General features: G+C 49.9%; 1 protein-coding gene across 2 annotated transcripts in view; it reads left to right on the top strand.

Moving 5' to 3' along the window:
• LOC105559886 (neuroligin-4, X-linked-like) overlaps positions 1-21900 on the top strand; it is a 219902-nt gene that overhangs the window by 186769 nt on the left and 11233 nt on the right. For both annotated transcript variants that reach the window (XM_012008519.1, XM_012008520.1), the window contains 3 exons: positions 4446-4743; positions 8955-9107; positions 11183-11383. In XM_012008519.1, the coding sequence (XP_011863909.1) occupies positions 4446-4743; positions 8955-9107; positions 11183-11383 (652 nt within the window). The remainder of the gene's footprint in view (positions 1-4445; positions 4744-8954; positions 9108-11182; positions 11384-21900) is intronic.

Raw genomic sequence — 21900 nt, 5'->3', positions numbered from 1 at the left:
CCACTACGATCAATATCGATCGAGGCCCGACGGCCGAGCCGCCGATCTCGCGTGAGGCCCAGCTTCGATCGATATTGACCGTAGTGGGGGACACAGCTGGGCCTCATGCGCGATCGGCGGCTCGGCCGTCGGGTCTCGATCGATATTGATCGTAGTGGGGGGACAGTAGGCGTCGCCTACGAAATCTGTCCGAAATGTGCAACTAACTCCGAGCTCTGCTTTAGGAGACTTGTCCCAGAGCTAATAAATAAAGATTCTGTTCTATTCCCTCCCCCTCCTCTCTTTCTCTTTCTCTGCCATCATCGAAACCTCTCACGGGGCGCGTATCTATCCGTACAGGTCTATCGGCTGAAGCCTCCGAAGCGGTCACGGTCCCAATTCGGAAAATACATCCGACTCCCCTTTCCCCTTTTCTTCGCGTTCCACCGCGATACATTATCCCGAGTCATATAAAATTCGAGGCATAATTTCCGCCGCTAATTAATGCGAAACTCCTATCCCGCTATCGCAATTAAACGTGCACGCGCGAATATACAGGAAACGCGGTATTAATTCGCTTCGCTCTCGCGATGCTACCCCCGGCCTTCGCTCACCCCCCGCCGCGCCCCCGTTAATTTACGACGTAACCAAATTTATTTCGCTTGTTATCATCCCCCGCGCGGCGACCTAATGAATATCGCGCTCGCGAGAAATGTAAACAATCCCTTTAGGGTAACAATTGTCGCGGAACGAATGAACGTATGCAAATTGCCGTGCGGCGTGCCGGCGCAAAACGTACGTATACGTGCGTACGAACGGGATGATAAATCGGCAAAGCCCCGCGAAATTATGCTGTCTTCGGACAAGCAAAGCGCCGTCTCCGACCTGCGCTCGCGTCCGCACGGTATCGGTTCACCTCGCGGCGCATTACATCGAATGTATATGTGCGCCTGACAGATTTCTTTTTTTATTAACGCCATTTCGTTTGCAACGCGACGCAGATGGGATCGACAGCGCATCACTGTCTGGCAACATCCCCTCCCCCTTTCTCTCTCTCTCTCTCTCCCCCACGTGTTTCCGTCTACACGTGCGCCGGTAAATGCGGGCCATCAATTTCACTTTGTATCCAGAAGAGAGATTTCGGGATAGCTTCCCGTCCCGTTTACCCCGTCACTCGCTTCCCTCCGTCCCATTGAGCGGAGGGCGAAAAAAGAAAACGGACGATTTCACCTTTGCCCTCCAAACTCTTCAGCATGTCCCGGAGATACTCCACGAACTCCCGTCTCATCGTTCTTGTTACTCTTGGAGGGGTGGAAGGTGCTTTAGAGGGAAACGCGAGGGATAATAGCGACATCAGTTGTCGTCTCGTTGAAATCGAGAATGTACACGTCCCGTTTCTCCCCTTAATTTCAACGACCAATTCTCTCGATCGGCACCGAGCATTCGCTTCGCGGGGGGAGAGGAGGGCGAGAAAAGAACCGTCGAAATGCTGATGTGCCCTAGAGTCTACTACTTCCGGCGAACTTCCGTTCGCCCCCCGACCGGCGAGTAAATCCCCAACTTCGCGCGGTTCGGTACGGAAAAAGAAAAGTTTCCCCGCGTCCCGCAAATAATGAGAATTACGATCACGTCTGCGGGCGACTGATTTCGAAATAAAATTCGTTCCATTCGCCGAGAGATTATAATAATTCACCGGGCCGCCGTTACGCAGTCCGCCCACGAACGGCCCCGCGTTCCTGCCGCCCGAGAGGAGCAGGCAGAGGCAATAATCCGGCCATAAGTCTCGTCCCATCGCGCGGATAAGATTATTGCGCGACTATTACTCGAACTGAAGTGAGCGGCCGTTCGGAGCGGGCGGGGAGATCCCACAATAGGCGGCGGAGACGCCGCGCCATCGATCCTCGACGGGGCGAGTCCCTTAATTGCCGGAGCAAATTTTGATAATTAATTCCTTATCGTCGGCGGAACGGGAATGCGAGTGCGCGGCGTAACGAGATAGAATTTTTGCGGCTATTTTCGCTCGCCGAAGCACGCGCAGCGCGCGCGCTCCAAGTCTCGCCATAAACGTAATTGCCTCATTTTCTGAAATGTTAGGATAGCTCTTATGCAGTCGCGTGACATTTCATTATCCCAAATTAGCGCAATTAATGGACGCGCTAATGCCATTGAGATAACAAACTGTAACGCACGTTTCAAAGGTTTCAACGTGCATAATTATTCTCGCGGGCGGAGCATCGTATGAAACGCAAAAGGCTCCGGGACGGCCCGCGCGCGCGCGCGCGCGTTTAAATCGGACTGCAATTTAATATTTAAATTTTATCGAATTCGACACACGCCGCGCCAAACTGCATCAATCGCGACACGCGGGCGGGTGTCCGCGTCGAGGCTCGGCCGCGCGAATTTCGACGCTCGCCATGGGGGGGGGGGGTTTAAACGGGTGATTCGCTGGCGGAGTAAATGTACCCCCTCGCGCTCGCAAATCGGGGGATTAATATCTCGGGATTTTCTCGCCTCGACCTATTTACCCCGTGTCCACGCTTTAATGCACAAGCAGCCGCAGTGCATTCGTGCGTCATCAGATGTATTGTGCACATTCGCGGAGAACAACGCGGCCAAAAGTGCCGAGGTGCGAGAGAGATTTTAGCAAATTCTTTCCCTCTCTTTCACGCGCGCGCGCGCGTGTGTGTGCGCGCGTACACAAAACTGATTCATGAGGAACGATCGTACGGCGGTGAAAGCGGCAGGTTCGAGGGGAAAAGCTGCTCGTACTTGTAACGCCGTTCTCGCACGCGAGTCTTTTCACGAACGGAGTCCCTTTCGTCGAACACACGCGCGCCCGTGTGTTTCCATTTTCTTGCGATTTCGCGCCGAGCCCCCGCGCCGCGTTCGCCCCGTAATGGGAATTTATTTCCAACTACGTGATAGCTCGCCCGGGGAATACGAAAATGAATGCCGTGATCGTAAAATAACAAGCTGCGCCATGAACCGGGACGAACGTGCTCGTACATACGAAATTTCGGGAACTATCTCCCACCCTCCCTCTCTCTTCCGCTCGTGCGAATTTATTGGTTATTTTTTTAAATTTCATCTTCCTAGGCGTAGGGCGTGTCGATATATCTTCTTCTTTTTCAATATTTTAACTCCCGCGGACGAGAGTCAATTACGAGATCGTCAGCCGGAACAAAATTCGCAAACTCATGGAGCGAAATTAATATTTCATCCCACGTCATCGCCATCATCCCCCGGGATTTTATGGGAGCCTCGATAAGCGCCGATTGTTATCGGCAGTCGCATGACGCACATTTAATTTTTAATGCAATTGGAAATGTCGAATCGAATAACTCTCATTTTCGCCCCACCCCTCCCTCCGTCTCTCTTCACACGCTTCCCCCTTTTTCCTTCAGTTTCTCCCCCGCGCGCTCTCTGCGGTCGCATTCTTTTTTCGACGCATCGACCCTGCGACGTAAACGCGACGCCGATACGTTAAGGGAACTTGTAATTTCCAGCGCGAATCGTAGAACGGCCATTTCGACGGCCAGTCCTTTCCCCGATTGCGCTCGGTGATGCAATTAAAGTCGAGCCGCGGCAAACGAGATCCGGCGAGTCCTTTCGATATAATTGTTTCCACGATGCGACCGAGCAGCAATTTTTCTCGTTACGTCGCGAGAAGCCGGGACTCCGTTACGGGACCGATACGTTTCCGCGAACCTTTTCAAAATAAATGCGCGCATCGCGAAGCAGCGAATCGCCATTAGTCAATCTTCTAATTCGATTTGCGTTGAGCGCGACAGCCAAAAGAATTCCTCTTTTGTAGCTCGAGCCAGCTTTTCCTTGCTCGTTTCCACGCCCGTCAGTTCTGTTCGTCGCGACGTTTTCATCAAACGCGAGAATCACGGCTCTCGCCCTTTTCGCGCAGCGTTTTTAATCACCGGCTCGTTTAAGGGAGGACGGCTCCGTATTTTCTTCTCACGCGAGCCGGGTATCTTTCGAACCGCTCACGCCCGATACGCTTCCAGGGCGCGTAGGGGATGAAATGGATATTGGGTGCAAGAAGAGAAGGAGGAGCTTTTCTAGCCTTCTTTCTCTCCCGCTCTCTGGCTGTCGGTTTCCGTTTTTCCCTCCCGGTGCTCCGTGCGTCCCGAGCAGGGAGAGCGATGTATCTCCGCGGAGAAGCATCCGAGCGTATTTTAGAAGGTACTTGCGCGAACGGACGGTCGAAGAACAAGGGAAAGGAGAGTTCATGTTTATCAATTTCAGAGCTTTCCCAAGATGCCGGGTGGAATCGATAAAACCGCGACCCTGATAAAACCCGGGGATAAAGCTGATGCATGTAAACACCGTTGTAACCCGATAAAACTGTCGGGGCACAAACGCCAGTGTGGTCTCGAGGACTGTTTTAAAATAAACAGGCGAGCCTTTACCGCCCCGCGGATAGTAAACCCGTTTGCACGCGTTCCCTTTTGCAGGACTTGAACAGTCGGCACTTGGACCCCGTGGAGGTGTTCCGCGGGATACCGTACGCCGCGCCGCCGGTCGGGGACCTGAGGTTTCGGCCCCCCATCTCGCCGATACCCTGGGGCGGCGTCAAGCTGGCGGACACTTTCGGCGCGGTGTGCCCGCAGAATTATCCGGACCTCGCCAATAGCACCGCCGCGCTCTTCCAGATGCCGCAGGGCAGGTATCAGCAGCTCAAGAAGATGGTCGTCTTCCTGGCGAACCAGAGCGAGGACTGCCTCTTCCTCAATCTGTACATACCCGGGAGCGGTAAGAGGGCACGATTTCTTCGATTTCAATAATAGCTCGGAGTTAGTTGCACACTTCGGGCAGATTTCGTAGGCGACGCCTACTAACTTAGACAGCAGTATCTCCCAAATTGCTAGTTTCGAGAAAACGCACATTCAAGTTATTATAGCTAGGCCACCACGAAAAAATGTGGACATACTGCAACGTGTATAAGTTATTTTATGTTAATCCAGTGCTCCTACTGCTTTCTAGCCTTGCAGGACAACGGATATTTCTCTAAGAAACATAGAAAGTGAGCTAAGAGGATCCTAAAGTCATTTAGGATCCTCTTAGCTCACTCATCATAAAGCGGTGGATCATAAAGCGTTATCCTGGCATTATTTTGTGCATAAAAGCTAATAAGGATTTACCAGCGCAAAAACTATATTCGAATGTGTCGGTAAAACAGATGACTTTAGGATCCTCACTACTTTTTAGGTTAGGACGGCAGTACTGTTCCCCCACTACGGTTAATATCGATCGAAGCTGGATGGGCCGTGAGGCCCAGCGTCTTACGCGCGATTGGCGGCTCGGCCGTCGAACTTTGATCGATATTGAGCGTAGCGGGGGAACAGTAGGCGTCGCCTATAAAATCTGCCCAAAATGCGCAGCTAACTCCGAGCACTGATTTGAATACTTGATCGCGTCGATTGCGTCGAGCGAATCCGCGGACGAAGGCGCGGGAGATACGTTACTGAGATCATTTTCGACGTGCGTTCCTCTGTTGCACGCTCGATCTCGTGGAACCTCCGTACGTCGGGGATTAAATTATGACGTGGTATCTGGAAAGAGTGGACTTCCTTTTTTTTACGAAAGCGGGGCAAGGTCGCGTGAAAAATAACGTCCTAAAAGGGGCTATGCAAAATTACGTTTCTATTGTCGCCTAAAGTACCTCGGCGAGTAACGTAAAGTTGCTCAGTTCTGACAGAGTAAAAGGGATAATAAGTTTTAATGAAGGTCTTTATTCTTCGGCAAGGTAGAAGTAAAGCCACTCCACATTGAGTTAATGAAAGTTCAACTCTAGCTACTTGAATAAACGATGTATTTTTTTCCAGTATCTTATTATTATTTATTTAAGCATCATAGTTTACGAGGATTGCAGGTCGATTATCAATTCTCGATCGATCTTCGCTCCGAGGGGAATCTACGCGCGTGCACGTGCCGCCTCGAATAAATCCTTAAAATGCTCCGTGATAAAAGATTAATAACGTTTCATGAAAGCGCGCTCGGCCGAGAGCGCGCGCGTGCGCTGCGAGCAAAAAACTCAAATTGATTTCACGCTTAAAATTATGCCCGTATCGGCGGGCAACGTCCAGAAGACGCAATCGACCGGGACTAATTTCGCACGGCTAGAAAAAATTTTATGCGGCGGAAAGTAAGCGGCGTTACACAGCCGTGCCGTTGTAAAGTTTCGGGGTGGCTGCGGCCGTAATTCGGCTCCTGAAATTCTCAACTATATTATCTATCGGAGCCGACAATTTATGCGTCCGTATAGTATTACGCGGCGCAAGTTGCTTCCTAAAGTAATTAGTCCTAAAGTAATTAGTACCTTTATGCCGGGTAGTATCAACCTGGGAGCAGCCGCATGCGTTACACGTCGCACGTAGCTCGGCGCGCGATGAAAGATAGAGGTGAATTTGCAACGTAAAGCGGCCGGTCTGCGCCCCCGTAAACCTAGGCCGGGCCAAAAAGGAGGGGAGCGGGAGAAGAATCGAAAATTGCGCGAGCTACGCGATAAAGCGGAGAGCAAGAAGCTGCGGAAAGGAGGACGATTTTCGCTCGTGCTTCTCTTCAACTCGGGGCGAGGCGACTGTGAACCAATCAAACGGAGGAATCTCCTTTGTAGAGGTCTCCAGTTTTCCTGGAAAACGACGCTCTCTCGGGCGATTTCGGGCCCGGATTTCGCGACGATCTCTCGAGACTCGATCGTGAATCTTTTCCTCAAAAAAAAAAAAAAAAACGCGAACTCGCGAAAATTGAGTACTTTCATTGACAAAATATTGAATACGTTAGTCTTTTAACAAAATGTTTATTTGTATTAAAGTTGTTTGCATTATATTTTTGTTGAATAAGTATTAAAAATTGGTCTCATTAATATTATTGTCTCTTTTATTCCTTTCGGTAAAATCTTATGCTCGATTGTTTGGATATAATCGAGGGGGAAACAGCTGAGGGCATTGTGTACAGATTTGCGGCATTACCAGGCATTACTAGGCATTTTTTGGGCATTAGGTCTTGCTGGGGCATTATAAAGATAAAATAAGATAAAACAAGATAAAACAAGATAAATAAGATAAAGTAATGCCCACTGGGCATTAGTGGGCATTTGTGTACAAGATTTTGGTCAGCGGTTTCCCCCTCGGATACAACATTTGAAAATAATTAAGTATCTAGTTTGTATAAATATCCATTTTAGTTGGCGCAATTTAATTATATCACTACTTTTGTAGAGAAGATGAAAACGGTTTTTTTCTAATAAAATATATCTTAATAATTAAATTATACAATTCTCGATTGGATGGCGCTTATATTTGTACCCTTTTTTAAAAAAGGTTATTTTTTTAAGGTGTATTGAATACGTTAATGACATTTTTCACTCTTTCTCCAGCGTGAATTCGCGGAAGGATACACGCTCGAGCCTCGAGGCGATTGATCCGCCGCTCGATATGCGATCGCGAGCCCGATGAGATATCGATCGGCGTCCGGTAATCGGCAGAGACGGCGCGTCGCGTCGAGCCCGGCCCGGATCGATGCTGATTGGGCTAGTTTTACGAGTTAACGGATAATCAAAGTAAGATCGCGGCGCGATTGAATTACTAACTACGATGATTGCGAGAGCTCGCGTAACTTGGCAGCGCGCGCGGGCCCGTCTCTCGCGGTGGTTTAGTATGATGCCTCTCCCCGGACGAGTAATCCGATGTAGCATAAATCGTGTAACAGACAGACGTTAATTAGTCGCGACACGGCGGACGGATAAACGCGCGCTCCGCGGTTTATTAGTTCGTAAGACGATTATCAATTAAACGGGGGGAGGGGGGGACTTTTAATCTCGAAGACCCGGAGACGTCGCGCACACGGAGAACCCGCGGCGAAGGGTGGTGGGGGCTCGCTAAGACCCCCCCGAGTACCTCAGAAACGCGGAAACCCCGGGATTCGAGACGCGAATCTATAAAAAGCGTCGCGTAATCCTCGGGGTCTTATTAAAACGAGCTTTCCGCTTTAATTTACCGCCGGTTCCGGCTTTACGCGACGCTCTCGACGTAAAAAACTTTACGCCCGCCTTTCACGGCGGGCGTTTAAAAGGGAAGGGTGTCCGCTCTATCGGGGCGATTTTCCGAACCGTGGGCCGCGTGGCGTTTACGACCGCGCGCGCGTACCGGGACGCGTAAACCGCAACCCGAAAAGTCGCCGCCGTCGCGACGTCGCTGCATAAATAAATTCGCGGCAGCGGGCGATCGATCGGGGCGCGCGAGGAGCAGCTCAAAGGGAAGCGCATCCCTCTTCACGCGCGCCCTTCCTTCTCGCCTCTCTCGGTAAATGAACAGCTTTGACGCGCGCCGCGCGGTTTTTCTGCCGGAATCGCTCTCTACGTGCGACGAATCGCGATACCGCGGATGCGTCTTTCCCACGATTTCGCGGGGCCATAAAGACGTGACGAGCGCGCAGAAAGAGAGAGAGAGAGAGTGAGAGAGGGGGGGAGGGAGAGAGATCCTTAGCGCGGATTACGCGACGCAATTAGTCGTCTTAATTGCGCAGGTGGCAAACGGCGAAAACGACTAATTGGCTGCAGGGACGATTTCATTCTACGCTCATAGGGCGAAAAGTAGAGGCGTATTCACGAAACTCCGGAGGGGGGGGGGGGTAAATTTAATCGGGGGTGTAAACAATATCTCGCGCGCGAGACAGGGTTCACCGGGCGGCGCGTGCGGAGGAACGGCAGTCCTTAAAGCTCACACTAGGCGCAATCCCGTCGCTTTACGTCTCGCGGCTCGCTCGGGAGGTCGAGGGGGCGGGTGGGGAAGCGGGGCTAGAGCGGGTAAGCATAATGCTTGCGTAAGCGATAATGTCGCGCGGTATTACCGGGGAAAGCTGGGATCTGTCAATGGGAGGTTTATACGGATAAGAGGTTTATTCGCGGGAGAAAATGGAGGAGGTTCCCGACGCGGACAAGCCGCGCTTTTGCCTGCTTTCAGGATCTCGAGGACTCGAGGCGCCGTACGCGGTGATGGTTTACGTACACGGCGAAAGTTTCGAATGGGGATCGGGTAACTTGTACGATGGATCGGTCCTGGCGAGCGCCGGCCACGTCATAGTGATCACGCTCAACTATCGTCTCGGCATCTTAGGTACGTGCCACCCTTTAATCTAACCGTCCCCCGCGTCCCCGAAAGCATTTTCATTAAGCCTGCCGGCGCAACGTTCCACGATCGCGGGCTCGAAGAAATTTCACGTGGCATCCGCCCGAAATACGAGGGCCGGTTGGAAAGTTCTTGGAATGAAATTGGAAAAACGTCCCTTTCGGAATATTTTTCTTTTTCAACGTAATCTCCCTTGTATCCGTCTATCCCGAGAGGGGATATTTATTCCATTGCTTAGATTTGTCGAATGGCGCAGAGGAGAAATTGAAAGTCTCAAAACGCTTTTCCCAGCCAGGAATTTCTTCGATCGTGAACGGCGATTCGTGCCTTGATTCGTGGATACTCGATCGCCGCGGCACTTTGAGTTTATTCATTTGCCAAAAATCGGATAAGTTCCTTCAAAGGGCTGTAAAAAATGAGCCCACTTGCTGGGAAATGTGTTCACGGAAGGATGGGGATTTTCTGTTGAACGTAATACGTTTATGCGCGAACTGTAATTCATTCCGAGAACTTTTCAAATGACGTACGTGCATTAATGTGTAGTTCGCGATGTCTTCATTTATCGATTTAGAATTCCCTTTGCTACCGAGTGTGCGGAATCTGCAAGAAAATATACCTTGTGCACCGAATAATATTTAGAGGGAGAGATGGACGGTGAATTTTTGATTAATTATCTTATCATTAATATTGGAAAAAAGTTGCGCTGCGCGCCTGGAGAACGGAAAAGTTGTCTCGCTGCGTTTATTACGACTCGCACTTGCCCGTAAAGTAAGTTCGTATCATTAACTACCCAGCTATACTCTCCGAAATGGAGAGATAGCTTCGTAGAGACCATTTACATTCTTAAGTCAATATTGGCACTTCGAAGACTCACAAATGTATCTCTGTCATGGCGCGCTGCAAATGTACGAAAGTCTGAAAATGTCAGTTCTATCTATTTACTTGTCAAACTACCTTGGTTTATGACTTAATAGCGTAACGAATATTTGCACGCTCCGTTTAATTATCGCTGCAGCCGGGAAACGTTAAATCGAATCTTCGCGCGTGTCGCTCTTTATTTCCAGCGCGAGCTCTTCCATCATGAAATTCTCCGCTCGTAATCGTCGGAGGTGCACGTCTCTTAAAGCGAGAACGCACTCTCGCGACGAAACTCGCGAGATCTTATCGAACGAATCCCGAGTCGAGTATTTGGTCCCGGAATGGGCCTCAATTTTTTTTATTCCGTCTCCATTTGGGGGTCGGTTTGAAACTCCAATTTAAAGCCCAAATGAGTGAAAAAATTGTGTTAACTTCCTTCTAACTCTCAAAGAGAATGTAATAAAGTATTTCACCCTCTTGGAAACTTCTTAAGCCGAAGAGGATCCACTGAACCTCTGTTGATTACACTCGCATTTGGCCTCTTTACTGCTAAAAAGGAAACAGCGACTCTTCTCAGGCCTATCAGAGGTCAAAAATTTAATATATTTCCTCCGACACAAAGACCTTACCCGAGTCGAGTATTCGATCCCGGAATGAGCCTCAATTTTTCAATTCTGTCTCCATTTGGATCTGGGAGTCGATTTGAAACTCCAAGACGCCCTTCAACGAGAGGTTTGGATGAAAATGTGGCCAAAGTAAAAATTCTCCTGGACTCCGACCGTCGTTTTGAGGCCCAGATGAGTAAACAAAATTGTGTTTAACCTCATTCCAACCCTCTAAGAGAATGTAGCAAAATATTTCACCCTCTTGAAACCTGTTAGGCCGAAGAGGATCCACTGAACCTCTGTTGATTCCACTCGCATTGGCCTCGTTACTGCTAAAAGAGAAAGAGCGACCCTTCTCAGGCCTATCTAAGGTCAAAAGTTCAGTATATTTTGTCCGACACAAAGACCTTAGTCCGACCTCATTGCTCCCAATTCAAAAATTATACGAGGCCGAACTGTGGCGAAAATATACGACTCGGGAAGTTGCGTGAGAACTGAGGGGAAAGGAAAAGAAAGGAAGTGCAATGAAGGAGGGGTCGGAATATCGCGCGATCGGTGCGCAAGCGGTTGAATCGCGAGAACGGTCTGGCGTTCTTCCAGGATTCCTGAGGACCCGTCCGTTCGCCGACCGCACGAGCGGATCCGGCGGGAATCTGGCCTTGAAGGACATCACGATGGGGCTGCGCTGGGTGCGCGAGAATATCGGCGCCTTCGGCGGCGATCCGACGCGGATAACGCTGATGGGCCACGACACCGGGGCGGCGCTGGTGAATCTGCTGCTGCTCGCGCCTTACAGCAAGGGTAAGTAGAGGAATCCCCCTCGGGGATTGCGCAATTAGCAATTAATCCCGGCGCGACTGTCGTCTGAATTCCGCGGGATTCAGTTTTAACGGAACGGTTCTCACGATTTAAGCGTCCGCCCGGCAATTAGAGGGAGGAGACGCGCGGCGCGCGGAGGTGACTTACGTTTGCGAACACTTTGCCAAGTATCTAGATATTGGAATAAAGGCCTGCACCCACAGAAACAATTTCCGGATCCAATGCTGTTACACTTGAATGTATCATAAAATAGGATCGATATGGCGCCAATCATACTGATTATAGAGAAAGGAATATTTTTATCTTAAATGAAAAATTTGAAAATCTAGAATCGTCTTTTGTCGAATATCGTGGTGCCAACTTCGTGCGTTGTAAGACGGAGAGGAAAATTTATTCTAAACGCAAGAATACATAAACTTACATTTATATAAGTTACTCTTGTCTCAATATACTAAGTCAATCTTTTTTAATTCGATAGAGGAGAATAAGATTTATTCATTTTGTCTTTGATATTATTTTTATACTAAACGAGGTTGTGAGAAATATAAATGCGTCGAGAATATTTTTTCTCTCGGTAACAGAAATCCTTTCTGCGGGTGTGTGTCCACGGTGCTAGAACGTGGATCAAGTTCAGCAAGCAGGCCTTTATTCTTTTACGGGAAAGCTGCATGTTGATTGGCTACACATTTCTCGGAACTGGAACCTGGACACGGTTCTTGGATCGTGGACACAAGGCTCAGAGGTCTGTTGGTTCAAGCTCTGGTTCCGAGAAATGTGTAGCTAATCAACTTGCAGCTATTCCGTAAAAGCTGCAAGTTGATTGGCTACGCATTCCTCGGATACTAGAACTTGGACACAGTTCTTGAATCGACACAAGGCTTTACTGTTTTTGTCGACGAGAATGGAACCTTTTACGGAGAAGCTGCAAGTTAATTGACTACACATTTCTCGAAACTGGAATCTGGACACAGTTCTCGGATCGTGGACACGAGGCTTAAGAGGCGCAGCCGCGCCTCACTCAGTTTCGACCGATCGATGGTCGTGGATATCGCGCGCGTTCCTTTTCAGCCGCGGCGTCAGACCCCCGTTGACAGCTTAATGCCCGGTCATCGCGCCGTCAGGCTTAACAGTTCATCGGTCACTCCCGGCGCCGCGATGGACTGGCCGCGATATAAAATAAATCAATCCGATCGGGGGCGCCGGGTATAAACACCGGGTGTTGAGGGCGGTGGAAATATTTGCTTGTCGAGTAACTTGATCCAATATTTACGTAACGCCGCTAACGTATTAATAACGTTGTTGTTTACGACACGGGAACACAATGAAAAATGATACCAGGGGGGTATGGCCGGTTATACGCCCGGCGGAAAATGCATGCGTGAAACTCGGCGTAATCGAGCGAGAGGCTGCGCGCGATCGGGAGGTCCGATCGATCCCCCGCCTATCGCGATCATCTCGCCCGAAAGCCCGCGCGCCGGCGAAATAACCGGCAGGTTAGGAGCGAGGAGACGCTATTTGCAGGACCTCCGGTAGATTAATCGTCCGGGGATTAGTCGGCGAGGGTCTCGTGGAGGAGACAACCGAAGGGTTGGTCCGTCCTCTCAAAAAAACATCACCGCGCACCGGGGTGACAAATTGCAGGACTCCATTTTATTCGACGAGAGGGGGAGAAAGCGAGACGGCACTTTTCCTTTTTTTCTGCTCCTTCGCTCTCTCCCCTTCCCCCCCCCCTTTTTTTTACCGTCGCCGGACAACACCGGCCCGAAATTGAACGATCCTCCCGGCTCCCTTTGTCTCCCCGGGTGGCCGCGGAATCCCGCGCGGACGCGGGGAAATTGCGCAATAATAAAAATGCATGGTCTCCGGGATGCGCGCGGAAACAAAGGCCGGGACCACGCTAAAAGCGTCGTAAATACGTCGCCGCGCGATAAATCCACGCGAACGCGATTACGGCGTGATACGGCTGGACGCTAATTCCGCGCCAATCAGGCAAATTATGACTAACGCCGCGGCCGCTCCGCCACCCGTGCGCCTCGCATAATCGACGGTCCGCGTTCATTCGACCTGGCGCCCTTAAATCGCGCCCCCGGCCACGGCGGTTTGTCTCCGGCGAGCAGCGGGATTTTTCCTCGCGAAATTATCTATCGCGTTTTTATCGCAAAATTTCGTTTCGTTCCTTCCTCTTCCTCTCCTTCTTCCTCGTGTATTAGACCTAAAGCCTGTTTTATCCCGTTCGTTCTGGTAGTTTGAGCATTTGGTTCATCCTCGGTAGGCTGCTAACCTTGCCGAAAGGAGCTTCCCATCTGGAAGGCTATACCCCCTAAAGGGGTATGTGTAGCAAGATCAAGGAGTGGACTCGGTTTACGAAAGGTTCTGTAACGTCATATCTGTTGGAAGTCAAGAGGTATAAGCGTATCTTTTTTACCTCTTTTTGGGGTTACTCTTTTAAATCTCGACGGGGAACGGCAATCCCTGCCCTTCGCGATGGAACTCGCCTCGGGTCACCAACAGTCGTCATCGACAGGAAGGGCCGAAAGTGTAAATAGTCGCTCAGACAGGCGGAACGCGCGGAAGGAACACGGAGGATAAGCGAGCACGGGGGAGAGGGAAGGTCTCTCTTGCTGCGGTGGTCAGCCGGAACCACTCGCCCGTCTGGCCATTTCCCGGACCTCCGGTTGTGCCGGAAACAGCGCAAACAGTTTACATCTCGAGAAGGGAGCATCGCTCTCGGTCGTGCATTCCTTCCGCGCGTCATCCTTCCTCTCGAAGCTCGGGTCTTAAAGCGAGAGAGAAGCAGAGAGAGAGAGAGAGAGAGGGAGAAGGGGAGAGGAGAGGAGCGAGGCGGATAAACCCTTGGGGAAACCGCTTTTCTTCGGCATCCCGTACGCCGCCGAGGTCAGTCGGTTTTTCCGACCTTAGCGCACTTTCCGCTCCTTCGATTTCGACGTCGGCACCGCCGCGGTGGTTTCCGCGAGACCAGGTGCGGTTCCGCGCTTCTTGCCGCCGTCGGGTCAGAGATTGCAGAAGCAGGATGCTCTTCTCTCGCAGGAGAAAATGCGTGGCGGTCCAAGTTACGAGCGAAACGGCAACGAAGATACATCGATCTTTAATCCGGAGCGCGCCGGGGGGGAAGTCTTTTTTTTCTCCCCTTTCTTCTCGCGCCGTCGCGAGTATCCTGGAAGTGTTCCTCGAGGCTCTCGGGCGATGGTTGCTCGCGCGAGGCAAGATTCGCCCTCTTCACTCCCGAACAAACGACCCTCATGGCCTCGCCGGCGGACGACCGACATTGTCCGCAGTCGCTTAATATTGCAGCGAGATGCGGCCCGGGTGGTCTGGGACGTACGGCTATGCAAAGTTAACGGAAGACCGAGTGGAATGAATGGAGAAGTGTCGATGAGAGTTGCCGCCTGCGGCGCTCCGAAAATATTAATAGACCCTTAAGAGGGGGCCGGGCAAGGAAAATGCGATATGCATCGCTCGTGTAGCCGGGGCGGTGTTAAAAGCACGACGATGCCGCAACGAGGATTCCGGATTAAGTCGCGCCCCGAAACTGCAGGTGTAAAATCGATTCGGGGTGTTACGTTGATTTCCAACGATTTTTCGCGGTGCCCGCGTACATGCACGCGCACACACCGGCGCTCTCCCCGTGCAATCCGCTTTTTGCCGGTGCATTTTGTTGTACTCGATACGATTACGCGGAGAACGGCTAATGGCTTTGCCCGGCGTTGCGTAAAAAGTTGCAAAACGATCGGTTTGGGTTTCAACGTCGATAACTAGCCCCGTCGAAGGTACGATTGCTTTCCCGCCGTTAGCCGCTGTCTGCCCTCGGCGGATTTCGATGTCCGATGATAAATGAAGACCGCGGCTCTCTGCCCTCCGGACCGGGCGCGCCGAAGACATAAACGTTTCGTATTACATCGATCTCCCGTGTAATTCAGAAAGCCACTTCTTCTGGCCGTCCCAGGGGTGTTTGGGGCGCGGTTTCTCCACCCCCGCCTCCCCTTCTCAATCCCGAGAAGACTGTCGACGTTACGTATCATCGCCTGGGAAGAGACAAGAGAAATAAGCTCCTCGTGGCGCGGGGAGACAGTCTCGATTTATCGTTTCCTCCCGTTGTAATTTTTTATGAGCGAAGACCCGAGCGTGTGTAGCGCGCCTTGAAACGTCTTCTCTCGCGCGCGCGCGCGCGGGTACCGTATGTGTACGCGTGCGCGTCTGTATGTGTATGGATTCTTCAATCCTTGGGCCAAGGCAACGGCCGTCTTCTCTTCCGAGGAGGAGCGAGCTGCTTCTCTCTCCTCTCGCCATCCGTTCCTCCAGCAGTTTTCACGGCTCTCGCGGACTAGAGATACGAGCGATTGGCTTCGTGAGTAATCAAGGAGGCAACCGAGTGTGATTCCTGGCAATTGTCTGATTCGCTGCACCCAGAGACGTATAAGCGCTCGCCACAGTTGTATCGCGGCAAGTAGAGCGTCTTTGGCGTTTTCGGATTATTTTTTTTACGAATCTGAAAGAGAGAGAGAGAAAACAGACGAGATTTTGTTCTCTGAAAAGATATCTCGCGCGAAAACGAATCGGTCAAGGCTCGGTGGATCGATACGGAAATCGATATAGTGAAAACAAATAACCCAATAAGTTATCAGAGTAAATCCAGGGTATTGTGCCACTGGCAAAAAAAATCTGGTTGCACTAATTAGAAATCTGATGGATTCAGCCAGTCGTCTGTTAGAAAATGGACGAATCGGAATTTCTTTAGGATTTGCTAGATGTGTGGTGAAGTCTATCAAACTTCTGGCTATGAAATATCGAGCCCTATCGCGATAACTAGAAATTCTGTTTGGTTTAACCAAGATACATTCCATCATACGCGTCTTGCTGACACAATCAAAGCGTTTTTCTCAGCGTGGCCATATGGAAAGGATATGGCCATACGTTGCAATTTTTTTTAATAATTAATCTAACACCGTAGCCATCTTTTTCTTACGAGTCTCGAAAGAGACGCCCAATGCTTACGTAGTGTTTTAACAATATAATTTTTCTACGAAGTATTTTTTCTTTAATGTTACAGTAAAAAAATAACGCTATTAAAAAGAATAACAAAAATAAAAGTATGTTTTTTTACATTTTAAAAACAGTGGCCGTCGCACCCTGGTTTACGCTGTAACTTTGTGAACGGCAAAGTGATTTTTTATTCTTCATCTTGAATTTATTGAATGCACATCGGCGTTTCGGGGAAATAATTATGGAATTTGTCATTAAAATTTATTGCGATTAGAAATGTATAGCGGGGCTCCCTCGCGTCCCGAGAGAATAGTATACGAGGAGAAAAGCCCAAGCGCCATGCAATACCGCGCATAACAATAAGTCATAAAAATAGCCTCCAAACAGCGTTTCTACCTTCGCGTCTTCCGTTTCGCGCGGTACACCCCCTTCGTTCTATTTTGCAGTTCGTTACCGGCAAAAATAACCGGGCAGAGAAACGTCCCGGTGACGTTACAAAAAAAAAACAGGAGAGACCATTCCCGGATTTTCGAGAACCGCGTCGTTATTGGTCCACGTACAATCGCCGGATGCGGAATTGATTTCGGCGTGTTACTCTATCATCCCCCACGATCGCCAAAATCGTTTTTTGATAGGCCGCTAACGCACGAAATTTCGATATAACGCTATTAAATTATTTTCAACCTATTGAATTATTAACCGACACAATACCCGCCGTCACTTTACTCGCACCCTCGAAAAGAATTTCTGCTACTGATTGTGAGACAAAAATATTCTTGACGCGTTTATATTTCTCACAAGCTCATTTAGTATAAAAATACGACAATATCGAAATCAATAATTCTTATTCTCCTCTATCGAAGTAAAAAAGATTTACTTACTATATTGAGACAAGAGTAACTTGTCGTTGTTCTTGCGTTTAGAATAAATTTTCCCTCCATCTTGGCACCACGATATTCGACAAAAGACGATACACGCTATCATTTTATTCTAGATTGTAGAATTGTTCATTTAAGATTAAAATGTTCCTTTCTCTATAATAAATATGATTGGCGCTATATCGATCCTATTTTACGGCACATTCAAGTATAATAGCATCGGGTCCGGAAATGTTTTCTGTGGGTGCGACTTGCAAGTATCTAACGTCAGCTACGGTGCGCATTTAGCGCGGTAAATTGTTAAATGTAAAAAAAAAACCGAAACTTGATTTGTTCCCTGTATAGTTTTAGCAAATTGCCGCTAACTTTTTCGCAGTGGCAAATAAATGCGGCATTTGAATAGAATTAACGTTAGAACTTAATGAAGAGCAGAATTAAATGCGTCGCGCAATCTGCTCTCCCGAGCATGCCGGCAGTTTTCGCTCTTACGTGTTCAAACTTAATTCAATCAGTATAGCGCTCCCGGAGGTCCGTACGTGTTCATAGAATTTTCACGAGACGCACGGAGTAATTTACATGCGGAATGTCGGCTGAAACGTCGCGGGAAGTGAGAGGGATCGTGAGGGCATGTCCCGATACGACGAGACGATCCGGAAGTCGTGGCGGTCGCGAAGAAAGTAGACGGACATTCCGCTCGGCGGTCTCCCGCTCGCCGGGAACGAAGAAAATAAATTAGAGCTGCCGTATTTTACGCCGCTCCCTTTCAAAGTATAATTTGCGTGCCGTCTAAATAGGATTTTTCCCGAATTGAATGAAAATCCACGTCGCTCGCCGCAAAACGAGCGCGACGGACGATATTTTCTTTTGTCCTCCTTTTTTTTTGTCTCGCGTCGTTACGCGAAAAAGAAGGAGCATTATACAAGCGCCTTTATCTCCTCTTTGAGAAGAACAATATTTTCACGACGAAATTATCGCACTTGACGAATTAGCGTCTACGGACGTACGTCATCTGCGATAACATTTTCCTCAGTGAAAGGCATCGATATCATCGATGCGTGAATATCGCATAACCCGCGCGCATGATGAACGCCCGATTTTTTTTCCGAACCCCCCCAGCGAAATACCGGGAAAAATCCTCGGTCAGGAGCAAATACGTCTTTTTGGTCCATTATTTTTTATCCCATTTAACGAACGTTGGAAAATCAAACCCTTTAAAAAAAATAAAAATCATTTGCGCTTATGTATCCTCGAGCTCTGTGTCCGCATAGTGATATTTTGCGCAAAACCCTCTCTCATCTGCAATTGGAAAGCGAATTGAATGCAATTTATTTATTTTTTTTTAATTAGTGACGCGTGCCCTCGTGTGCCGCCGATGGTACATGTCTTTCGCGAACCAATCGGAAATTGAGATTTAGGCCCGGTTTCACCAACGTCGCTTAACTTTGAGCTTAGCATAATTTGTTCTTTGTCTCTTTCCAACGGTTACTTTATGTCCAGTTTCACCAAACGTTAACTTTAATCTTCGTTTAATTCATGTTTGTGTCTTTCTAAAGTAACAGTTGGAGAGAGACAAAGAACGAATTAAGCTGAGCTTAAAGTTAAGCGACGTTTAGTGAAACCAGGCCCGGTTAACGTAAATCTTATTTTAATTCACGTTTGTCCCTTTCTAAAGTAACAGTTGGAAAGAGACATAGAATTAAGCTAACGATAAACTTAAAGTTGAATAACGTTGGTGAAACCGGACCTCAGTCCTTGCGATTGAATTTCATATTCCGAAGAGGGAGGCAGAGAGGCCGCGGCGTTTTCGGTCCGGTCCGAAGTCCGGAGAAAAATCCGAACGGAAATCGTGGATACGAGACCATGCGAGCGAACGCGCGGGCCATTGAGAAGTCTCGATTGACGACCCGTGTGGTGTACCGCGTTCCCGAGCGACGATCAAGCGGCGAGCCGCTCGATGCCCAGCGCGCTCGCCCCGGGAAAATCCATACCCGGACGTAAGCCGGCCTGATTACCACCGTCACGCGCCGTTGTTTCTTGTTTGTCTTTAATCTTTCGCAGCTTCGCTAACGAAAAGTATACAATTTCCGCCAACCGCGCGCGTCTTCGTCCCTCTTTTTTTTCCTCCTCCCGCGGTCCGTTTCGTCGCGCTCGCCGAGAGGAACCCATTATTCTCGTCATCAAGGAGAGCGCCGGAGGACACCGTCGTCAATTTGCCAGGTTCGTTCTCCTCGACTGGTCGGCGCCGCGACGCCTGGGCGTCGCCGCGCGAGGCGAGGTCCCCCCCTCGATGATTACGCCATGATGAGAGGACCGTGAAGGAGATCGAATGACTGCCGAATGGGCTGGCCAATCCCCGCGAAGTGTCCCCGTCGAAATTTCATCGACGCGGACGCGACGCGACGCGACACTCTCGCATCGTGGACATGACATTGTGGAGGAATTATGGTGGAGCCGGCCGGCGGAACGGGACCGGTCGCGAAACGCCGGGGGGGACGGGCAGGGCACCGGGTGAAATATCGCGGTTTAACGTGACAGTTTAAGGGCGTTAACCCTGGCGACGCTAATGTCGTCTGCGCGACGGAAGGCGTGGTAGCGCCGCTGACCGGCTCTCCTCGTCCTCCTCACTCGGCCTCCGCGTGGAAGCGGCGATCCGTATTTCTTCCGCAACGTTTATTAATACGCGTTTCGAAAGTACAAGTCTGCAATAGTCGCGCTGGATCGGGTGAAAAATGGTGTAATTGCGGGGCGAAGGAGAGTCTCGGGATCCGCGGAGGCGAATCGTTCATTTCGACGGGCGGTAGACGTCGGTCCGTTTCTCTTTTCTTTTTTTTTTTGGCAAACGATAAAATAGCGTATCCGAGATTAAGAGAGGAGAGACGCGCGTGATTCGGGGCGAAAGAGTTTTTCGAGGGGAGGAAGGGGGGTCTCGAGACGGCGCCGCTGAAGTCGTCGACCGGGAGAGACCGCGGGGGGGAATTTCGATCGAGGCGATCCTCTGTCACGAATATCGGCGCGCGTGTCGAGTCGGCAGTCAATCGCGGGGGAACGATGCGCGATGCCATCGAAGCGAGTAAATCGAATTCTTCGCGGCCGCGATCCCTGCGCGAACGTGCCTCGCAGAAATAAGGAAGAAAGAACCGCGGTGCTATCATCGACCGAAGACGATGACGACGTCGGACGGCGAGACGCGTACGTTCCGCGTCGTATCTGGTACGGGACGGCGGAACCGCAGCCAGGGGTAATTGGTCCCAGCGCCACGGACCAAGTCGCCTCGTGCGCAAAGCGATCGGATGGAGGGGCCGAACTCTCGTCGACAAGTCGCGGCGGAAACGGGATTTCGAGGAGGAACGACGGGGAATAACTACCGGGAGTCGCGTCCGCGACGGTACATCTCGCGCTTAAGATTAGCCGCGGGATCCACCGACGGATGGATTATCCGTATTTTCCTTCCGGCTCATCCGCGGAGATGTATCGCGCGTCATTGGCGGCGCGCCAGAGGGGTGGCCTGGCATCAGGCGGCATCTCTTAATAATAATAGCGATAAAGCAGCCAAAAGGGGCACTTTTGGGTCACGGCGTGCACTCACCCTCCCTCCTCTTCTGCTCCCGAATGCGTCGCCTGCGGGGGTGAAACCGCGGCCGTATGACGGAAGGCGAGGAGGATCTCGCTCCACTGTGTCTTCCCGCGTCGTCGCGAGGGAAGCGGGCGACTTCTTTCCCGATTTTACGGCTCGTTGGCAGCAGAAACTCCGCGTTAAACGCATCCGCGGACTCGCCGTTTTGGAATAGCGCCGCGACGAACAGATTTAATATAATGAGACGCGACGTTTCTCCTAAGCGGCTGGCGAGGGAGTGTCGCGCACCTCGGCGCGTTTTACGAGTGCCATTGGACCGACTGCTGGACACTTTTATTTACGTGTTACAATACACAAAAATTTTCAATAATTAAAACACTATTGCAACAGCATATTTCTGAGACTAAATCAAGTAAAAAAAGTCCTGTACTACTTTTCCCTCCGACACACAGTTATCGAGATATCATAAGCTAAACACTGAAAAAGTTAGCAATTTTGAAACGTTTTTCCGTATCTTTCATATTTTTGGAGATATTTGCGTGGATCGTTTAAAATGAGACACCCTGCCTCGTCATCGAAAGTATATTCAGGCCATTGAAGATCATATCGGCTCGCCTCATACTAATACGGGATAATTTTTATTTACGAGAAAGGCTAACGCGCGGTCGCCACGTCGCGGCAGTGAGTGGTACTAGTGCTATATATTCTGAAAATACACGAGAAGTGTGGCCATCGACAGGAACGAACATTTAAACTTATCTTTCAAACGGGCTTTGAAATGTCTTTACTGCGATTATTTTATACGGCACTCCCGAACGCAATGGGTACCTTTGGTTGTCCCGTCTTTAGGGTCTGTACTCTCTAAAAATTAATCAGTGCATCATTACTGTAAATCAGTGAATATTCATTGTTTCCAGTGATAATCCACTGATTGACTTTTGGAGAGTAACCCTTCAGGGTACTTAAGCCCCTCCACCACAGCAAGGTAGTACCCGAGGAGGGGATTATCGACAAAAACTGTGCAATTACATATGTGTAGGGGAACC

The sequence above is a fragment of the Vollenhovia emeryi genome, unplaced genomic scaffold, assembly GCF_000949405.1.
Source record: "Vollenhovia emeryi isolate VEMERY1.0 unplaced genomic scaffold, V.emery_V1.0 DF939250.1, whole genome shotgun sequence".
In the NCBI taxonomy this organism is placed as follows: Eukaryota; Metazoa; Arthropoda; class Insecta; order Hymenoptera; family Formicidae; genus Vollenhovia; species Vollenhovia emeryi.
This window is presented reverse-complemented; position numbering and strand designations above follow the sequence as displayed.